The sequence below is a fragment of the Mustelus asterias genome, chromosome 25, assembly GCF_964213995.1.
Source record: "Mustelus asterias chromosome 25, sMusAst1.hap1.1, whole genome shotgun sequence".
NCBI lineage: Eukaryota > Metazoa > Chordata > Chondrichthyes > Carcharhiniformes > Triakidae > Mustelus > Mustelus asterias.
Window position 1 is genome coordinate 49,165,658 of NC_135825.1, and position 19,114 is coordinate 49,184,771.

Below are 19,114 nucleotides of genomic sequence, written 5' to 3' on the forward strand. Positions count from 1 at the left end.
CCGAACAGAAATCAAAGTACAAAGGAAACTTAAAAACATCAAATTAAAATGTGATTATTAGGGTCGATAACGCACCCCAACCCCTGCGGTGCCCAATGGGCGCGGAAGGCGTCAACCGCGCCCGTGGACACTGCATGCTCCCTCTCCAGGGACACCCGGCCGCGAACGTAGCCGCGGTAGAGGGGAAGACAGTCAGGATGGACGGCCCCCTCGATCGCCCGCTGCCTGGACCGGTAAATGGCGCGTTTCGCCAGGCCCAGGAGCAGGTTCACGAGGAGGTCGCCATCCCGACCCTCCCCTCTCCGCACCGGGTGTCCGTAGATCAGGAGCGTGGGGCTGAAGTGCAAACAAAACATCAATAAAAGGTTCTTTAGGAAAACATAAAGGGAGTGCAGCCTAAACAGGAGGCAATTTTTTAAGTTTCTTTATCTGTAATCCAAACATTTCCTCAGGTGTGTAAAAGTTGCTGTTAAAAACATAATTGAAGGGTTTATAACTGTTCAGCAACTGATGGCCCAGGCAGCCAATTTTGTCTTTTAAAAAGCATTTAGACAGTTACATGGGTAAGATGGGTGTAGAGGGATATGGGCCAAATGCAGGCAATTGGGACCAGTTTAGGGGGTTAAAAAAAAGGACAGCATGGACAAGTTGGGCCGAAGGGCCTGTTTCCATGCTGTAAACCTCTATGACTATTGGCAGCCCATTCCATCTTCACAGTGTTGTCTGTTCTTCATTATAGCCCATTTCCAACTACTGCTTGGATTTCATTATGATGTGTAAAATTTAATGTATCATCTGAATGTTAAACAGAGTATGCTGTGAACTACCTTTCACTTCAGAACCCAACTGCCTGATTGTCCTGCCTGAGGGGGAGGTGGGGGGAAGCGGGAGACTCAGCGCTGCAACCACGTGATCCCCATCCCGCACCTGCCCGCCATTTGCAGCCGCGCGTCGGTGACGCGCACGCACTGTCGACGTGCCATGCGTCCTGACTTTCCGGCCCCGCCCACCCAGGCGGGCCAATCGGGAATGGGCGAGGTCGGCCAATTGGGAGTAGGCTTGCATTCCAGCAGCAGGAGCCGGGCGAGAGGCCGGCCAATCAGAAGTAGGCTTGCATCCGGCAACAGGACTCTTGGCAAGCGTCGGCCAATCAGTAATAGGCTTACATCCGGCGGTCAGACGAGGCCGGCCAATCAGTAATAGGCCTACATCCGGCGGTCAGCCGAATTCGGCCAATCCGTAATAGGCTTACATCCGGCGGCCAACCGAGATCGACCAATCAGTAATAAGTTTACATCCGGCGGCAGGCAAGGTTGTCCAATCAGTAATAGACTTACATCCAGAGGCAGGAGGCGGGCCAATAGGAGGCAGGAGGCGGGCCAATAGGAAGCAGGCTTATATCGGGCGGCAGGAGACGGGCGAGGCCGGCCAATAGGCGCCGCTGTTTAACACGGCGCTCAGTGTCGGCGAAGCTCGAGAGGTTTTTGAATGTGAGCATGCGCGGAGCGAGAGAGGGAGAGGGAGAGGGGAGGAGGAAAGATGGCGGAAAACAAAGGTGGAAATAACGTCGAGGCGAACGGCGTTAGCGAGGAGAAGAGCAGTCTACCCGATAAGGATGAGGAGAGTCGGGAGAAACCGGAGGCGGAGGTTAGCGCGACACCGGCAACGATGGCGGTGACAGGATCATCATCAACATCATCATCAACAACACCGCCGGCGGCGCCACCACCGCCGCCGCCACCGCCACTACCAACGGCCGCGGCGACCGAGGGAGCGGGTCCGAATCCAGGCCTGAGTCCGGGAGTGGGCCCCGGCCCGAGTCCAGGGCCGAGTCCAGGCCCAGGGCCGAGTCCGGCGCCGGGACCCAGTCCAGGAGTGGGTCCGGACAAAGTGGCGGCAGCGGCGGTGGTGGTGGTGGCTGCCCCGGCCCCGGCTGCGGCCCCCGCCGAGGTGAACCTGAACCTACTGGACGAGTGTGCCGTCTGCCGCGACACGCTGCAGGGGAAGGAGCCCAAGCTGCTGCCCTGCCTCCACTCCTTCTGCAAACGCTGCCTGCCGGAGCCCGAGCGGCAGCTCAGCATCCCCATCCCCGCTGGAGGCAACAACGCCGCAGGAAATAACGGGGATTCGCCAACCATCCAGCAGGGTAAGTACCGCCTGGCAGTCTGCCTACAGAGCAGGGGGGGATCCACCCGGCCACTGCCGACCTCATTCCCAACTTCTTTAATGTTTTCCCTCCCCTATTGACATGATCAGACCACCCTGATCAGATTGTCTGAAGTTATCGCGCAATGAACTCCTGATCTGACTTGCGTGTGGCAAATACGTGGTCCAATCTCCAACTGTAATGAACTTAAAACTCTGTTCACACAGAGTAAGTGTTGCAAAGGGATGCAGCGGAATCCTAGTTCTATGCTGAGCGTTGTCAGAGCTTGATAGGTTTTCAGGTAAATTCCAAAAATAAAGCCTGCACGGTTTTTGCACCCTACGATTTTTGTTTTTAAGCGATCATGGCGACTCTTGTACAGATCATTTGGCAACGGTCAAGAGTTCACCTTGGAAATAATGTAGGACCGTTTTTCATGGGAAATAATCAGGAGTCCAAATTCGAGAGCACTTTTAGATTTGAGGCGTCTGGGCAGACCTTTTCTAAGTATGCTTTGTATGGCATTCGTAATTCAGGGTATTTTCGTAATCGCTTAAGTAGACACTTACAAATCTGGAAGCTGCGTTTTTAATTGTGCATGATTGTCACTTATCAAGTATGTTATTTGATTATACTGAATTTATGTCTGTCCGTCTTTGAATTGGTGGAATATCAAATAGGCCAGAGTAATATTTGTTTATGACCAAATCAGTTTGCAAATACTTGTTTTCCCTCAATGAGCACCTATTTTAAATTAGTTGAGCCAAGTTATATAAAATTACTAATTGCTTACCTATTTAGGAACTTCACTGGAGGTGTTGAAAGTATCGTTTGAAAATAAGTTTCAAAGTTGCCAAAATATCCTATTGTTGCGATTTGAATCATAGTATGCACTGGCAAGTCTGAATTTAGAAAGCCTATCCTATCTCGGTCTTGCAATTTAAAATAAACTGTTGCAAGATTTAGTTCTGATCCATCAATTCAAGAAGGTTACCCACCGCTACCTTCTTGGGTGTACCCGGGGATGGGCTGTATTTATGGCCATGCCAGCATCCTCTGTACCCCAGCAACAAACTGATCGTATTCAGGATTTTTCAAAGTTGTTAATATTTACTTTATCCCTAATTTTAATTTTCCTTCGTAAATCCCTTGGCCACTCTACTCCACTTTCCTCTTATAAGACACTCTAGACAATACCCCTGATCAGGTTTTTGGTCACCTACTCAAACCCAGCTCCTTCTGTAGCTCAGTGTCCTATTTTGTTTTATAATGACTCAAAGAAGTGGCTTGAGCCATTTTATTGTATTTAAAGCACTATGTATGTAAACATTTTTACAGATGTGCTATTAGTTGAGTTACCACATCAATGCTCATGGGCAGAAACTGGTTTGGAAACCTTTGATAATATCAATTAGATAATTGTGTAATTGGAGACTGAGAGCAGCTGTAAGCTTTGCATGTCAAAATATATATTTTTAATGCTGATTAAATCCCTGTGGTTTTGGTGGTTGAAAAGATAAACAAATTAATTAGTTTATTCACTCCCCCCAAATATGGTGGTGGAGTTGGGTGAAGTTATCTAATAATTGCTCAGTTTTAGTTTGATAGTGATGCCTCTCTTTGCCCCCACCACACTCCAAAGAATTACACAAGTAAGTTAACTTATTATTGGTCTGATTTTCCAATAAATTGGAGATGAGCTTTGAAACGTTCGCCACCTTTGAGCTTTGGGACTCCGAGGAAGTTCTGATGTGCGCAGGTCTGATACTTGGGTGTAAAATTTAAACTTCCAGATGTAAGCTGCTCGCAACCTTGCGTGGATGCTCCTTGACATTGACACATACTTATTAAACAAAAACTTGGATAAATTCAAAAGCAATATCAAATTTAAAAATGGTTAAATGCTTAACGATTTTACAAAAATCTTGCCATAACTGGTGGTTATCGGGCATTTCATCCACTGCTCCTCTCAAAGGGGACGTGGTCTTGCTGTTGCTTGTGCTTCACCACGACATCTGATAGTTCCCTTTGGTGGTCGCGTCCTTCAGCCTGTACAGGAAATCCCTAAAGCTTTCATGCAAAATGGTAAGTGCCAAAGCCAGAAGATCTGAGTCTATTTTTCCAGCAACTGCCCCATTCACCAGATGTTGGGTCTTTGAAATAATGAAGTAAATGTAACAGTGGAAGTAATTTTTGGTGGCAAAACCTTAGGAATGGCGCAATCCCTACAATGAGTCTGACTGCTGCAAAGCAATCTTTGTGAACCTACCTACTTTTAAAATAAGAAATGGCAAATGTAATATTTTAATTTTAAAAAGCACAAATTGATTTATTGTAAATTTTCTGGTAGTGAAAAGGCTTCGTAGAAATTATCATTAATTCACTTCTGACCTGACAGATGACAAAAATGGTCATGTGGTTCGGGATCAGTCATGTGGTAAGCTTGGACCTATTCTAATTCCATTATGATCCACCAGTATGGTAATTTTACTGGTAAGATTTCAATATTTCAGCAAGCAGTTACTTTCTATTGGTTTATACCATTGTCAATTAAATTATTTTCAAGATAATGTAACCTTTTTTAGTGCTGCAATTGGTTGATGAAACAAAACTAGAAGAGACCATTTCCAAGTGTGCAATACTTAATTCTGTTCAAACATGCAACTTCCTGTATCAAAATTCAAACACAGTTTATTTCAAGTCCTGTCAGCATATGTGCTGCCTTTTGTTATTTTCAGTTCCCAAAGAAACTTAAAGATAAAAGCAAAATACTACAGATGCCAGAATCTGAAAGAATGGAAAATGCTGGAAAATCTCAGCAGGTCTGACAGCATCTGTGGAGTGAGAATAGAGCCAACGTTTCAAGTCTAGATGACCCTTCATAAGAGGTTCTGATGAAGGGTCATCCAGACTTGAAACGTTGGTTCTATTCTCTCTCCACAGATGCTGTCAGACCTGATGAGATTTTCCAGCATTTTCTGTTTTTTGTTAACTTAAATCAAGATGTAATTCGCAGGGTGATGATGCTCCCAATCTCTGCTATGCCCATTGGTCGTGGAAGGCCTGAAGTTTACTGGTCGACCGCATGCTCCCTCTCCAAGGTGGCCTGGCTGTGAATGTAGCCACACGAAAGGGCAGACGGTTGGGTCGGATGACCCCCTGCACTTAACGTGTTGGGAAGTGCATATGTAATTGCGTTGATAAAAGCAAATTACTGCGGCTGTTGGATACTGAAACAACAGAAAATTCCGGAAAATCTCAGCCAGCCTGACCAGCATCTGTGAAGAGAGAATAGAGCTAATGTTTCATCAGAGCGAAGGTTCATCCAGACTCGATGTTCTCTCTGCCACGGTATGGCTTGATCTTACTCCCTTGAACCTGTGGCACTAAGGGCAGATATGGTGTCCTAAAAACCCGCAACTAAGATGTACCTGAGGTCGGGTTTGTGATGAGATTGCATATCACCAGTATGAAGCAATGCTTTTCTCACTGGTTATCTCTGAACTTTGGTCTGTCTGTTTTTCTTAGGGGGAGAAGGGAAGATGGAGGCTAAAATTCTAATTCCATTATGGTCCACCAGCATGGCAATTTTACTGATAAGACTTCAATATTTCAGCAAACAGTTGCTTTCTATTGGTTTATACCACTGTCAATTAAATTATTTTCAAGATAATGTAACCTTTTTTTATTCTTTCACAGGACATGGGCTGCACTGGCGAGGCCAGCATTTATTGCCCACCCATAATTGCCCTTGACATGGTAGTGAGCCGCTTTCTTGAACTGCTGCACTCCATGTATTGCTGAGTATCCATATGTTTAAAAAAGCAATTGATGTGTGCAAATCAAATTATTATTGAAAAAACATTTATAATTGTCAGAACTGCGCAGCTTTTTATGCCATTTTTGGTCAGGTTAAACATCAATAATTGTTATTCTTTTCTAACCAATGTTGAAGCAGTGGTTGCCTGGGCTGTCGGGTCAACCTGCTGAGTCAGGGTTGGAGAGAAAGTGTTGGTGAATTATAGCCTTGCCATGATGGCTTCTCCTTTTCCAAAAAGTATTGAAATTGGATTAAAGTAAGGATTGCTTGAAGTATTTCCATTTTTTACATAAATGAGCGCTCAACCATGGTTTATCTGGTAAACTTTGGAATTCTTGAGTTGCAAGTGCTCCCGTAATCTGGGAGAAGAAATCCTGCACGGTGTCCATGAATACCTCTCCTTGCTTTAATAAGACAAATAGGGTTGGTGCTAATGTTTTCCCAAGGGTGAGTGAATTTATTTTTGTAGGAGACGTGTGGAAAAGAATAATTTCATTTCATTGTGTAATTAGAGTATAAACCTGTGACTGTGCTGCCACAGTGAATGATTTGAATTATATATTACTGTAACCATATAGAATAATGATTCTATGGTTACTATATGGTTCATGGACAACTAACACATAGATTTATTGGATTTCAACTTAGATCTATTAGATCTATTTACTAGCCCGTTGATCACTGGTAATTTTGGAAAGGATGTTATGATTCTTTGAACAAATCTCAGGTTGGAATGCCTGTGAAAGTATTCCCGAAGTACCTGTTTGCTAGTTTAAATGTGTGTTTGTAAAGAAATAATATCTGTAATAAAATATATTGCAATCCTGAATTGAGAATGCTCAAACAAGGATTGATAACCAAACAGAAACTGAAGTTTGCTTTCTGGATCATAGAATCCTACAGTGCAGAAGGAGGCCATTCAGGCCATCGAGTTTGCACCGATAATCCCATCCAGGCCTATCCCTGTAACCCCACATATTTACACCGCTACTGCTTCTAACCTATGTGTCCCAGGACACTAAGGGACAATTTAGCATGGCCAATCCCCGCACATCTTTGGACAGTGGGAGGAAACCCACACAGACATGGATGGATCGAGTACGGATCTTTCTGCTGTATTTGTGTTTGCCTTATTTAGAAAGAAATGATGCTTTGAGCTGCACTGGTAGGATTTACTGAAAGGTTGCTGATAGTTTGAAAATGTAACAGATGCTAACATCCGTCACATTTTCAGTGGAGTGTTTTGGTATTTTTTGGGCATGAACTTCCACAAACTGGCAATCTGAGTTGGATTGCCACTCTGCTGCCATTTTCTTATCTGGAAATGCTTTTGATTCTATCTCGCCCAACCTTCCATCTATGGCCAGACAAGATCTGGGCAGTGAAGTGCGTTCCTGAAGCCTAATGTCGAGGGCCGATCAGTTGGATGTAAGGAGGTCATATCACCTCTAGTGTTGGATCTGTATTGGGGGCGGGGATGAGGTGCGAATTCCTTGAGGGTGGGGAAATCCAATGGAGGAGGTGCGGGGGAGACCCCCGCAGGTGTGGGTGTTGGAGGAGTCTTGGGAGGGGCAGTGGGAGTATGCAGTAATGCCACAATCCCTAACTGAGAGTGTCCACCCCACAGTTACATTGCCCTGGAACTTGGAGGTTACAGCCCAATGAATAAGGCCTTCACTATGACTAAGAAAGAGAACTGTAAGTCTTGTAAGTTTTGTTTAAATGCGTATTTAGTTCTGAAATCCAACACCTTTGTAACAATACTGGCCATAATCTCTAAATTTGTAAAATTATTTTGTATTGAGGTGAGTTTGGTTTATAATACAAAGTGTAGTACAGATTGGTGTCAGCTGCAATCTATTGAGGCAATGCAGCTCAGTCTGTAAATAATTCAACAGTATGTAACTAGGATGCAGCAAGTGGGGGTGGTGCTGAATGCCATTGCACTTCATAGGGCATGAAATAAGTGGTGCACTGGAGCACAGCAGAGCTCTGTTCAAGAAGACATTTTGTGAAAATGGTTGTCAAAATTGTGGTCCGCTGTGCTAATTTAATTGAAATTCCTGCTGTGATTACAGACTTTTTGAAAGTGCTTTGGGAGGTGTGTAGCATAAATTTCAGCATAAGCTGTTTTGTCGGCAGTAAATATCTTTTTATACGACAAATTACTTGTATCCTGGTTCTGTAGATCACAATGTAATTTTTGCCAGCAGCAGTATTAAACTTGTATGGCCATGGAGGCCTCAAGACTGATTAAATGGCCTGACAGAAACACCAATGGCACCTATGAGTCATTCAAGCAGTGTGTTGCATGCACTTTGTTGCAGTGATACCATGAAGATGGAATTCCCTTGTGCACTGAACAAACAATGGGTAACCTTGTCACGGAATATCTTCCCATATGTAATGCTAATATATAGAATGACCTTCAGCTTTCAATGTTTTGTAAAACTGAAGCTTTACAACAAACAGAGAATATGACTGGGCACAATGTCAGATACCTGTACATTGTGTCAGATACCTGTACATTGTTTATCAGATCATTGAAATGTTTTCCCATCCAGCACAGGCATGGATGCCTTTCTTCAGTACTGATTATTACTGTCTATTTCACACCAAAGCTCCCTTTAGTCATGCACCGTGGCACAGTTATGTGGATAATCAATTTCTACAAAATGCATATTAAAATGTTGCTGCAATGAGTACTTGATGTGCTAGAGAATGGCTACTTTTTACTGCATTATGCCTCTTTTTTTATCCTTCTGGATACGTTGCTCTATCAAATCTCTACCTGCAATCTGTCAGTATTCTGACTCGCCTGCTGCATTCCCATACTTGACTCTTCCTTGCATAATCTTGTAGCTTTCCTTTGTACCCCTCTTGACAATTTCCATTCTCTCTCTCTCCTCACCCGCCTTTCTCAACCACATGAGATTAGTTTTGCTAATCCTCTTAATTCTTCTCCCCTCTGACCAGTCCTGACTCTGGGTCCTTCAGATCAGCTACAACATCCTCTTTGTGTATTCCCTCAGTATCCCAATTCACTAATGAAGATGGCGCATGCCAACCATGAGTTTATTGTGGACTAATGCATCAACTTCATGACCTTGATGGAAACCTGACTGAACGGTGAGGATGTATTTCTTCTAAATGGAGCCTCCCTGCCGCCTTATACCTTTGACCACTTGCCTTGCCCAGAGCACTGTAGAGGCTGTGGTTCTTCTCTCTGCCTCTGAACAGAGCAACTTCTTATCCTCAGTACTTTCAACCTCTTCCTGGTTTTCCTTACTCTTCCAGATAAGTTCCCAATCTGTTTATTGGGCACCCCCTGACTGTGTCACCTTGCATAGCTTTCCTATTCCAGTTAAGCCCCCGCCCCCCTTTAAATTAATTGTTAGAAAATTCAAAGACCAAGAGCTGAAAGAATGCCACAACAAGATTTCCTGACTTTTACTGTAAGTATCAGGCTGAAAGCACAACTGACTAAATGCTGTTGTAGGTCTCGCGACAACATTTTACTCTAGTCCCAAAATGCAATAATCTTGTAAACCTGAATTGTAACAATTGCTTTTTCACCCTGGCCTTTATCCCTTGAAAGGCCCTCATCTTGAACAGATAGGCAGGCAATTGGCTTATGCCTGCCTGTAGATTTGGTTAGACCTTGCAGAGCACGATTGGGTTCTGCTGTCTTCTGTCAAAATTGTCCAGTATTTTGGGATCATCATGGAATGTAAAGGTAATCCCTGACCTGAAAGTCATCTTGTCTCCTCCAATAAGAATAGTAGTCTCCTTTTGTCAGTAAAATTATTCAATCAGCTGCCTCTGATGCTTTCCTTCCTTCCACTAAGCCTTCAGGTCAAACATCCATTTCCTCTTCTTTGATGTCCTAGTTCTAAACTTGAATGTTGCTTAAATATCTCCTATCGCCCCTCTTTCTCTCCAAGCTTATATTGTCCAAGCTGCTGCTCCCTCTGTTATTCCCACTTAACTGCTAACTACCCAACTTCCCTTCCTGACTTCTGTGTTAACTGATAACCATTTTCTGCTGCTGACATTGTCCCATCTTTCTTCAACTCTGCTGTCTTTATCCCATCTGTCTCCTTTCCCAAATATTTTAATGTGCTGTGCTTTTAATTCCCAAGTTCATGCGCACCTTTCTCAAAACTGCAAGTTTGAAATCCCTAATTCAGGCTTTTGCTCAAGCCGCAGTAGCAAAACTGTTAATGGCAAAACTCCTAAACTTGTGTGTGACAAACACACATTATCTTTCCTTTTCCTCTTGTCTGCCTGCAGCATTTGACACCATTTACCATGCTGCCATCTTCCAGTGCATCTCTACTTTCATCTGGCTGAGTGGTACTGCACTTGCCTGGTTCCAATCAGTTTAATACTCAGAACCACTTGCAGTTGCTTCTCTTCCTGCTCCTGCACTGTTGCCTTCCTCCTCCTGGGAACTATCATTGCCCTCTTTCCCCTTTGCTCACCCAGATTTATAAAAATCTGTATGCTATCTCTTGGCATCATCAGGAAACATGGCATCAGTTTCCCCATTACCCTGACAGCACCCAGCTCTACCTCTCCACCTCTTTTGGCCCCTCCGGTGTGTCTCATTTGTCAGATTGTTTCATGTATGGGATGAGGAACAATCTCCCCCAAACAAATGCCTGGAAGACTGAAACCATTGTTTTCATTCCTGACCATTGACTTGAACCCTTTTGCTGGCAACTATCTGAGGCTGAATCAGACGTTGCAACCTCGATGTCATATTTAACCTCTGAGCTTCAGACCACCTGTTTACACAGTCAGAGACTGGCTGTTTCCACGTCCGTAACATCACCTATTTTAGCCTCTGTATCGGCTTCAGTACTGAAACTTTCTATGCTTTTGGTATATCTAAACTTGACTATTGTAATGCACTCATTTATGACTTTTCATGTTCCATTTGTACAGTTCAAGTCATCAAAAAATCTGCTGCCAACAACTGAACACCCACCAAGTAATGGGAGGGGATAGCATTGTCACTGAACTAGTGGTGTGGTGTTGTCACTGAACTAGTGGTGTGGTGTTGTCACTGAACTAGTGGTGTGGTGTTGTCACTGAACTAGTGGTGTGGTGTTGTCACTGAACTAGTGGTGTGGTGTGGTGTTGTCACTGAACTAGTGGTGTGGTGTGGTGTTGTCACTGAACTAGTGGTGTGGTGTGGTGTTGTCACTGAACTAGAGGTGTAAAGACCCAGAATACTGTTCTGGGGGACCTGTGTTCGAATTTCACCGTGGTGAAATTTTAATTCAATTTTAGAAATGTGGAATTAGGGGTCTCATGATGACCATGATACCATTGTTGATTGTCGTAAAAACCCATCTGGTTCATTAATGCCCTTGTGGGAATTGCCATCCTTACCTGGTCTGCCCTATGTGATTTCAGACTCACAACAATGTGACTGACACTGAACTGCCACTCAGTTCATGGGCAATTAGAGGCAGGCACTGCTAACTTCACCCTTCTGTAATATTAAATAGATCAGTGTACTTGAAACCTGATTGCATTGGGAACAATTGTGTCTACTTCTAATCCATTGGGTAAACAAACATTTAAAAAATCAATGCACTCTCAGAACTAATGCATTTTACTATTTTGTTTGAAGTACTTTTGATTTAATACAAGAACGTTTGCAAAAGGTTATCAAATTCAAAAACAATTAAATGTTGGAAGATTTAAAATAGTTTATAAAAATGCTTCGCGTAAACCTTCACCAAAACACTGCAAAGCTATATCTTATGAAGCGTTTCTTGCACTGCTGATTTCAAAGCGGAAATGCCTCGGTGCTCTTGCAGCTTTCCACCACCCCTTGTCGTTCCCTTACACTGGTACCTGCAATCAGAGACAGGAAATCCCCTGTCTAAAGGTAAAGTCAGTAAGAAGTCTCACAACACCAGGTTAAAGTCCAACAGGTTTATTTGGTAGCAAATACCATAAGCTTTCGGAGCACTGCTCCTTCATCAGATGGAGTGGATATCTGCTCTCAAACAGTGCAAACAGACAAAATCAAGTTGCAGAATACTGATTAGAATGCGAATCCTACAGCCAGCCAGGTCCTAAAGGTACAGACAATGTACAGATTTAGGTAAAGTCACAGTTTTGATACTGTTCTGTGGCAAAGATCCTGGCCTTGCTACTGACCAGAAATCTGGCCCATCGTCTTTTAAATGGAGAGTTTTGGTAAAGTGTAATTGTTGTCATGGAATTAATTAAAGAACTCAAATCATTATTTTGAAATTCTGCATCACTATTCCATTAATTCACATATATAGTTTTATTTCAGACTATTTGGGGTTTGTCTGAAGTGACACAGACTGGAATTGTTGGAATTCCGTCTTCGTTCAGGCTTCCTTGCTTTCTTATTGCTTCTGGTGGGTAGCTGATTTTCATTTTAACAGACTTTCTAATAGTGTGTACGATAGTTTATTTTAAAATTAAAACTGTTGGATCCACCTATAGACCAGGTTTTAACATGATAAGATTCTGATTGTATTCTGATTGTGTCTTGAATGTTAGAAATCTGTACATTGTAAACTTCTTCCATTATCTGTTGGCTGATTCACAATATTTATGCAACGTATCCCAACCTCTAGTTTACGAGTACATTATTGCTCCCTGATTGTTAGAATTACACAGCAGCCTCAGACATAATATCCGATATAAATGATGAAGCCATGACAAGGTGGGCAAAAAAAAAAATGGCCTGTGGGAAAATGGTGTTAAATGGATGGAGTTATATGGATAAGGAGACATGGGTTAATAGCCTACTTTTTCAAAACATATTCTGTTGACTCGGAATAAAACTACAGATTTGCACATCTGAAATCCAAACAGTACTGTATGCAAATAGCAAATGATCCGGGGGGGAAAAAATCATCTAGGGATATAATAGGATGTATAAAATGAACACTTGGCAATAGTCATTCCACCTGATTAAATCTTTCTCCTTCCATCTTTTGCTCCATTCTCCAACATGCTATTCAGCAGCCTGCTCACATTCTCTAAGATAGCCAATGAGAAAGCTCACCTACAAATTTTGACCCATTTGGAAACATCTTGCCCTCAAAGAAAATTCAGGCCTTTGTGTACATTAAGTAGCCGAAGTCTTTATCTGGGGTCCAGTGAAAGATATTTGACTCCCAAACTGACAAGCAACTTTTACCATAAAATGACACAGCGTTGTCTGTAAAAATGTAATAACAGTAAGAAGTCTAACAACACCAGGTTAAAGTCCAACCGGTTTATTTGGTAGAAAAAGCCACTAGCTTTCGGAACAGGCTGTCTCTTCGTCAGGTGGGTGGGAGTTCTGATCACAAACAGTGCACAAAGACACAAACTCAATTTACATGAATAATGATTGGAATGTGAGTCTTTACAGCTAATCAAGTCCTAAAGGTACAGACAATGTAAGTGGAGGGAGCATTAAGCACAGGTTAAAGAGATGTGTATTGTCTTCAGACAGGAGACTGGACAATGTGGATTGCTCCCGGAGCGCTGCTCCTTCGTCAGATGGAGTGGAAATCTGCTCTCAAACAGGGCACAAAGACACAAAATCAAGTTACAGAATACTGATTAGAATGCGAATCTCTACAGCCAACCAGGTCTTAAAGATACAGACAATGTGAGTGGAGGGAGCATTAAGCACAGGTTAAAGAGACTCTTTAACCTGTGCTTAATACTCCCTCCACTCACGTTGCTTAGGTTTCATCCGAAAGCTAATGGCATTTGCTACCAAATAAACCTGTTGGACTTCAACCTGGTGTTGTTAAAACTCTTACTGTGTTTACCCCAGTCCAACACCGGCATCTCCACATCTTGATGCTCCCTCCACTCACATTGTCTGTACCTTTAAGACTTGATTTAGCTGTAAAGACTCACATTCCAATCATTATTCATGTAAATTGAGTTTGTGTCTTTGTGCCCTGTTTGTAATCAAAACTCCCACCCACCTGACGAAGGAACAGCCTGTTCCGAAAGCTAGTGGCTTTTGCTACCAAATAAACCTGTTGGACTTTAACCTGGTGTTGTTGGATTTCTTACTGTGTTTACCCCAGTCCAACGCTGGCATCTCCACATCTTGTAAAAATGTAAAACAAATTCCAGAGTAGCCATTGACACTATACTAATGAGCTGGAGGTAGCGTTGGATTTGAGAGAACTTGTGATATCCATTTTAAAGCAAACCAGGTCTAATTAATCAGCACTGTTTTTAAAACAAGGGGTCACCACAGTAAACAGAACTTGTACTAAAACCACAGTAACATCTCCCAATAAATATAGGGTGACATCCCTAGCCCTTCGTTGCTTAGGTTTCATCGGTAACTTAATGAACAATGAACCTCTCAAGTCACTTGGAATGCACCCTTTAGTATATATTTGATCACAAATTATTTTAAATTCTGTTTCTCCAATCCATGCCTGGAGTTTTTCCTGTACTCATCAATTTCAAATCGTTCTTTACCTTTGATATGATGCTTGATCCTTTATTTGCCTCTATCTTGAGGAATCGCTTGATTTGGATCATTGTACAATTCACTTATATATTGTCCATCTTTTTGCTTCTGCATTCCTTTCAACCAGCTTTGTCTCTTATGCACCCACTTTCAATTGTTATCCTTTTTCCTTCCTATCAAAAGTTTCACCTTCTGGTGTATAACTCTCATTGTGATTTCTTTCCAGCTGTAATGCTTCATCACATGTCTGATACTATTTTTCTTTAGCCTGCCTACACGCATCCCTTTATTTTCATTTAGGTTTAATCATCCTCGTGTATGTTTCCTTTTTTCCTCTATCACCATTGCCAGTATCTCATCAGGCATCCATTTGTTGTCTCCTTTTGTATTTTCTTCTTATTTCCTTTGCAGCATGTTGGATACTCATGTTTTTCCATTGACTTGTTTCTTTCATACTTGTTTTACTTGAGTGAAAGCCTCTTTAATGTTCTCATCCTTGAGTGTGTCTAAGTTTGTGGTCATGCATCTTTTTCTAATTTGGCATTTTCAGTTTCAACTTAATTTTTGCCACAAGGAGACAATATTTTGAATTTTATACCTGCACTGGTATATGTATGAATGTTCTTCGCACTTTTCTTTTTAAACATTTCACCATCACAATTGATTTGACTTCCTTGCATATTGCCTGGACTTATCGGTTGCTTAAAGAATGTGTTTGCTACTATAACATCACTTTCTTGGCAAATTGTATCAGTCTCTCTTTTCCCTCACTTCTCGATCCAAGGCCATATTGGCCAAGATGTGTTCCTGATCCTTCACTGATTTTTAGTGTTTAAGTCACCTATTACAATTATCACATCAGTTAATTTAACTTGATTGTAAGACTTCAGGTTTTCACCATAAAACAACTTTATTTCCTGCTCACTGTGATCTTGTGTCAGGCAAGTACTTGCATAACCAATCAAAAAGCTTTCCTTCGATCTTAATCTTTCTGAGATTGGCTAGTAACCTTGAACTGATCTCTTACATCTTGTGTTTACTACGATGCTTACTTCCTGAGAACTAAAGCGCACAATTCTTTTCTATCTGATTGGATTCTAGCCATCTTACTACTGCAAGTCCTAGTAAGTCTGTACAGTGGACTAACTGCGGATGCTGGATTCTGAAGCCAAAAGAGAAAATGCTGGAAAATCTCAGCAGGTCTGGCAGAATCTGTAAGGAGAGAAAAGAGCTGATGTTGAGTCCAGATGACCCTTTGTCAAGCTGGTCAGTACAGTGTCTAGTTATCAAGATTTCCAGCCCAATTCTTATATTTCATGTTCCTATTTTCAAGAAGTTACCTCGGAGTGTGATGGGTTCAGAAGCTGACCTCTCTTGTGAATTTAGCTCATTGGGCAATGTCACTATTTCCCCTTTCTATTTGCCACAGAATTGGTTGCAGAGAACCCAACCTCCTCTTTATCACCTATTCTTTAACTATGACTTGCCATGGGGCTTGTCCTGTGTGAGGTCGCAGACTCTTCATGGGTGACAGGACATATTGCCTTACTGTACTTTTGGGTGAGTCTCTCAACTTGCTGGTTTCCACCTTTTGAGTCATTGTCCTATTAACTTGTTCGGACCTTCTGCCTCTTTCACCATCCATAGTCTTCATGCACATTAGAAAGGTAACGTCTCACCACACCAGCTGAAGCTTATGAAGGGGTTAAAATCATGAGTGCAGCAAGGTTCCCCTGGAAAGTTTCTGAAGATCCCACAACTGCAGACTTTAAAAAAAAAAATCCAATTCAATCAAATCAAGTCCAATCCAGAGTCTCAACAAGTGAGACATCCAAGCTGACAAGACAGGGCTCTCACCTCCTGTCTTGGGCTTGATCTACATGATCCAAGCTGATTGGAGTAGGCATTGCACCTCCTCCAAGGCTTGATCTCATTTGCATCTTAGCCAAAAGGCCGAGATGCCGCTTTTAAAAATTGCTTCAAATGAAGCTAAAATGTAACCTAATGACTTCAACCAAGTACAGCATGTCGATACTACACTTGATCTTGGCCAAAAGGCCGAGAATTCCACAACTGCAGATTGTTCATCTTGTTTGTACAGCCAATGGACAGAGAGGATGGGAACTTTGATAAACCACAAGGAGGTAACAAGCCAGGCTCAAGTCAAGGTCAGACTTGTGGATAATTGGAAATGTGTAGTCATATCGATGTGCTTGGTTAGTAATTCGGGTTTCCTCCGGGTGCTCCGGTTTCCTCCCACAGTCCAAAGATGTGCGGGTTAGGTTGATTGGCCAGGTTAAAAATTGCCCCTTAGTGTCCTGGGATGTGTAGGTTAGAGGGATTAGCGGGTAAATATGTGGGGGTAGGGCCTGGGTGGGATTGTGGTCGGTGCAGACTCGATGGGCCGAATGGCCTCCTTCTGCACTGTAGGGTTTCTATGATTTCTATGATAATTGGATAAATTAGGCAAGTATGTAGAGGCTGTAATTGGTTAATTAGATTCACCTGACAAATGATGTAACCAGAACTATTAGCTGCAATTGGATATTGATGACTTCAGGACAAATGTACACTTGTGATTGGTATATGCAAATTACTTAAGATAATCAATGGTATAATTACTGATGCAGTACATCGTTCGGTTAATCTGTGTGCAGACAGACTTGCCTGCTATAGCCTAAATAGTGGCCAATTTAAAACAGTTTTGTCTGGTCTCGAGGGAAACGTGGTATCTGGATAGCTGTGAAGTTTCCTAACAGATCCCTCAACTGCTGAGTCGAGTTTGCTGAATAAGACCACCCGTGTGCAGAATCAGCTAATTGGTGCAATGTGGAGTTGGAGAGTTGTGAAACACCAATCTCCCCTAACCACACCCCCTTATAGTAGGTATGAGATTTGGCAGGGATTAAGGGTTTTAGCCCTCATGAATATCTCCGAAAAAACCCAACTAAATGCTGAGTGGCCTACTCCTGTTTATATTCCTCTAGCTTATTTTGTAATTCCTATCTGTACATCTAAGGTAGAATGGAGTGCAGCTTCAGTATTTCATTCCAAGGTTTTCTTTTTAATCAAATATTGCAATTCTTAAAGGTATGGATCTGGAATTGCTGTATAATAGCCAGATTAAGTTATCATTTAACTGAGCACAATCAAACGAAATGTGCAGGAGTCTTCAGGATTTTAAATTTAAATTGATTTTCATCCGTAAACACTTTGTGCTGGATTATTGACCATTTTTTTACATTGTTTGAGTAATCCCATTAATTGATGCAATCTGCATCCACCAAACTGGCAACAACCCCAAGTCTGAATGAGTTCATGCTGATTGTCCCTGTTCAGGTTTGTTATGTTGTGAGAAAATTTGCGGGCATCTGCTGCATGAATCTGATGCTAATCACCTGACTAATTGAAGTCAATTAAAAAGTAAGATCAGGAGCATTAAATCTGACAATTGATCTCCTGTGAAGGTAAGTTTTGCAAACAACTTAATTTCTTGACAATCCCATGTCTCTTTTGGATGCTGGAGGATTCTTTGTTCCAGTTGTGAATAGATTACTCTGATTCACTCGGACTTATTAATTTATGCCTGACTTCAGTATAACTTCATCACAGCAACCGTGAACAGTATTACCAGTGTATTCTGGGTGCATTTTGCCACTTCGGCCACATTTAAACTAGCTTGTCTTACTGAACCAAGACCTTGCACTTTAAATGTTGATCTTTTTTAAGTTGAATTTGTTTTTGCTGAAGATCCTACCTTGGATCAGCCTCAGTTTTGTTAAGATAAGTTGCTAAGCCCAGAGTCACCCCCTTGGTATCTCTTCCCCAACCACTCTGGTTGAGCTAAACTGTTGGCTACCATGATATCCTATTCATAACATAAGAAATAGGATCAGGAGAGACCATACAGCCCCACTGTATGCTCTGCCATTCAATCTGATTTTGGCTGATCTTGGCGCTTCAACTCCACTTTTCTGTCCATTCTCCATATCCCTCAATAACCTGAGACCAAAAATCTGTCAGTCTTAGCCTTAAATATATTCAGTGATGGAATATCCACAACTCACTGTTGCAAAGGATTCCAAAGATTTACAACCCTTTGAGTGAAAATATTTTTCCTAGTTTCAGTCCTAAATGGTTGCCCATTTTTCCTGAGACCATGCCCCTATGTTCTAGATTTCTCAGCCAGGGAAAACAACCTGTCTGTCTGCCCTGTCAGCTGAACCTCATGAAATCCTTTACTTTCCATCACAAATTTTACCCCAGTAAAATTGCATTATTGTCACCTACAATGCTGACCTATGTTGGCTCCTGATCATCCAGATGTTAAGTTCTTATTATTTGTGTTTTGTAGCATAGTAGTTTGCTATCTGTTTGCAAATCTTGGATTAAAAATCTTGGAGCCCCTCTGCACCTTCCACACTAAGACAAAATTAGCCTCCTTTTGAGTCTGTTTTTAAATACTTGGATCTCAGTTGTTTTACGCTGCAAGGTAAACTATGCTTGAGTCCTTAACTTTAAGGATTAATCTACAGCTGTTTTCTTCAGCCTGTAACAGAGCTCTCTGAAGTTACTTGTCCTCTGGCCCCATGTGCATCCTGTAGTGTTTTTTCCAATCTGTTTTTTATTTCCATATTAATACAAAACTAGATGATTC

The 19,114-nt window shown here is 42.2% G+C and overlaps 1 protein-coding gene across 5 annotated transcripts in view; it reads left to right on the plus strand.

Moving 5' to 3' along the window:
* The first annotated feature begins 1,498 nt into the window (after positions 1-1,498).
* trim33 (tripartite motif containing 33) overlaps positions 1,499-19,114 on the plus strand; it is a 167,380-nt gene continuing 149,764 nt past the window's right edge. For all 5 annotated transcript variants that reach the window (XM_078197760.1, XM_078197762.1, XM_078197763.1 and 2 more), the window contains exon 1: positions 1,499-2,146. In XM_078197760.1, the coding sequence (XP_078053886.1) occupies positions 1,540-2,146 (607 nt within the window). In that variant the 5' untranslated portion in view covers positions 1,499-1,539. The remainder of the gene's footprint in view (positions 2,147-19,114) is intronic.